Consider the following 1,329-nt stretch of genomic DNA (forward strand, 5'->3'; position numbering starts at 1 on the left):
GAAGCCCTATATGCGTCGTCCCACATCCTGCCCTCCGGGGTCACCTGGGCTGGGCTTTGCTGGGCTCTGCGCTCAGCCGAGGCTTCCTGAAACAGGAGGTCGGTGGGAATCTACAGAGGGGGGCATGCGTGAAGAGGTTCTGCCAGTCTGCGACAGCCGCGGCTCACTGGATCCCGGCTTCCTCCCACGGGCCGCCAGGCTCCTCACACGGCCGTTTTCCAGAAGGTCCCATCGTCCAAGCCTCCACCCTCAACTCCTTCATGCCTGTCACATGCCTGCCCCTGCTTCGGGCATCAGCACGAGCTCCCGTCCTCGCTACAGCCCCACCCCACTGGCCGGTGCGCAGGGACACGGAGGAGCAGAGGGACCGTCCTGTGAGGCTGCCCCACCCCACACAGCTGCCAACGCTCCCCCACCCTGAGACACAGTAGGCAGGGGGGACTCTGGGGACACGACCCCCTCTGAGACAGAGCAGCCAGGGCGGCCCCTGGTCTGTCCCTCGGCCAACCATCCCATCCAGGTCCAACTGCCTCTCACCTACGGGCTCTGGGGCAAACCTCCCTCTAACCAGCCCTTTGTAAAGTGTGTGTCAGAGCACAGGCAACAGGCTGTCTAACGTGAGTGCACGAGGTACCCGGGCCAGGAGCGACAAGCCCACTGCCAAGGGAAACAGGCCGGCCCAGGCAGGCTGCCTGTGGGTCACGTTCCACCAGCCACACTGGGACACAGCCCCTGGGTCTTGGCCCCAAACAGCCCTGTCCTATGCCTGCCCAACGTGCTGCCAAGGACGCCCTACACTCAGCCTAGACAGGTGCTCACCCCGCGCCAGGCGTCAATTCACTCACACTCATGCCACCCAAGGAGGTACATGTCAGACAGGGAAATGGAGCCCAGGTCAAGGCCACCCCAGGGCCTTACTGCTGGCAAGCCCTTGCCGGCACCTTCTGCTGGCCACAAGGGGTGTCAGCCAGTAGGTGGGGCACTTGGCCGTGGGGCCTCAGCGGGCATCCACCAGCTTCCTGCGGAGCCTGCGTGAGCCGGGTGGATTCCGCTCGCTCTTCATCTCCCTACTCATCCCACGCAGGGAGCAGAGATGAGGAAGGTGCCCCGTGGCAAAGGCAGAGCTGAGCCCACCCCCCGACCAGAGGGTCCAAGCAAGGTACGCTATCAGGTTAAGCTCGTGGACTTTTAGGCACTTCCGGAAGCGGGTGTGGCATCCACTCTCTGTAAGGCCACAGTAAGAAGAGGACGCACAAAAGTGAGGTTAAAGAGAAGTTTTTATTCTGAGTTTCCGGGTGAGGTTTACGGGCCCCCAAGAGGGGCCCGGGC

The 1,329-nt window shown here is 63.2% G+C and overlaps 1 protein-coding gene across 1 annotated transcript in view; it reads right to left on the reverse strand.

The window, feature by feature from the left end:
* Positions 1-1,329, reverse strand: part of CTBP1 (C-terminal binding protein 1) — a 77,153-nt gene that overhangs the window by 71,268 nt on the left and 4,556 nt on the right. Inside the window, exon 2 of the mRNA XM_007955780.2 lies at positions 25-110. Coding sequence (XP_007953971.2) covers positions 25-110 — 86 coding nt within the window. The remainder of the gene's footprint in view (positions 1-24; positions 111-1,329) is intronic.

Source organism: Orycteropus afer, unplaced genomic scaffold, assembly GCF_000298275.1.
Source record: "Orycteropus afer afer isolate SDZICR_OR568_19922 unplaced genomic scaffold, OryAfe1.0 scaffold00539, whole genome shotgun sequence".
Lineage (NCBI taxonomy): Eukaryota > Metazoa > Chordata > Mammalia > Tubulidentata > Orycteropodidae > Orycteropus > Orycteropus afer.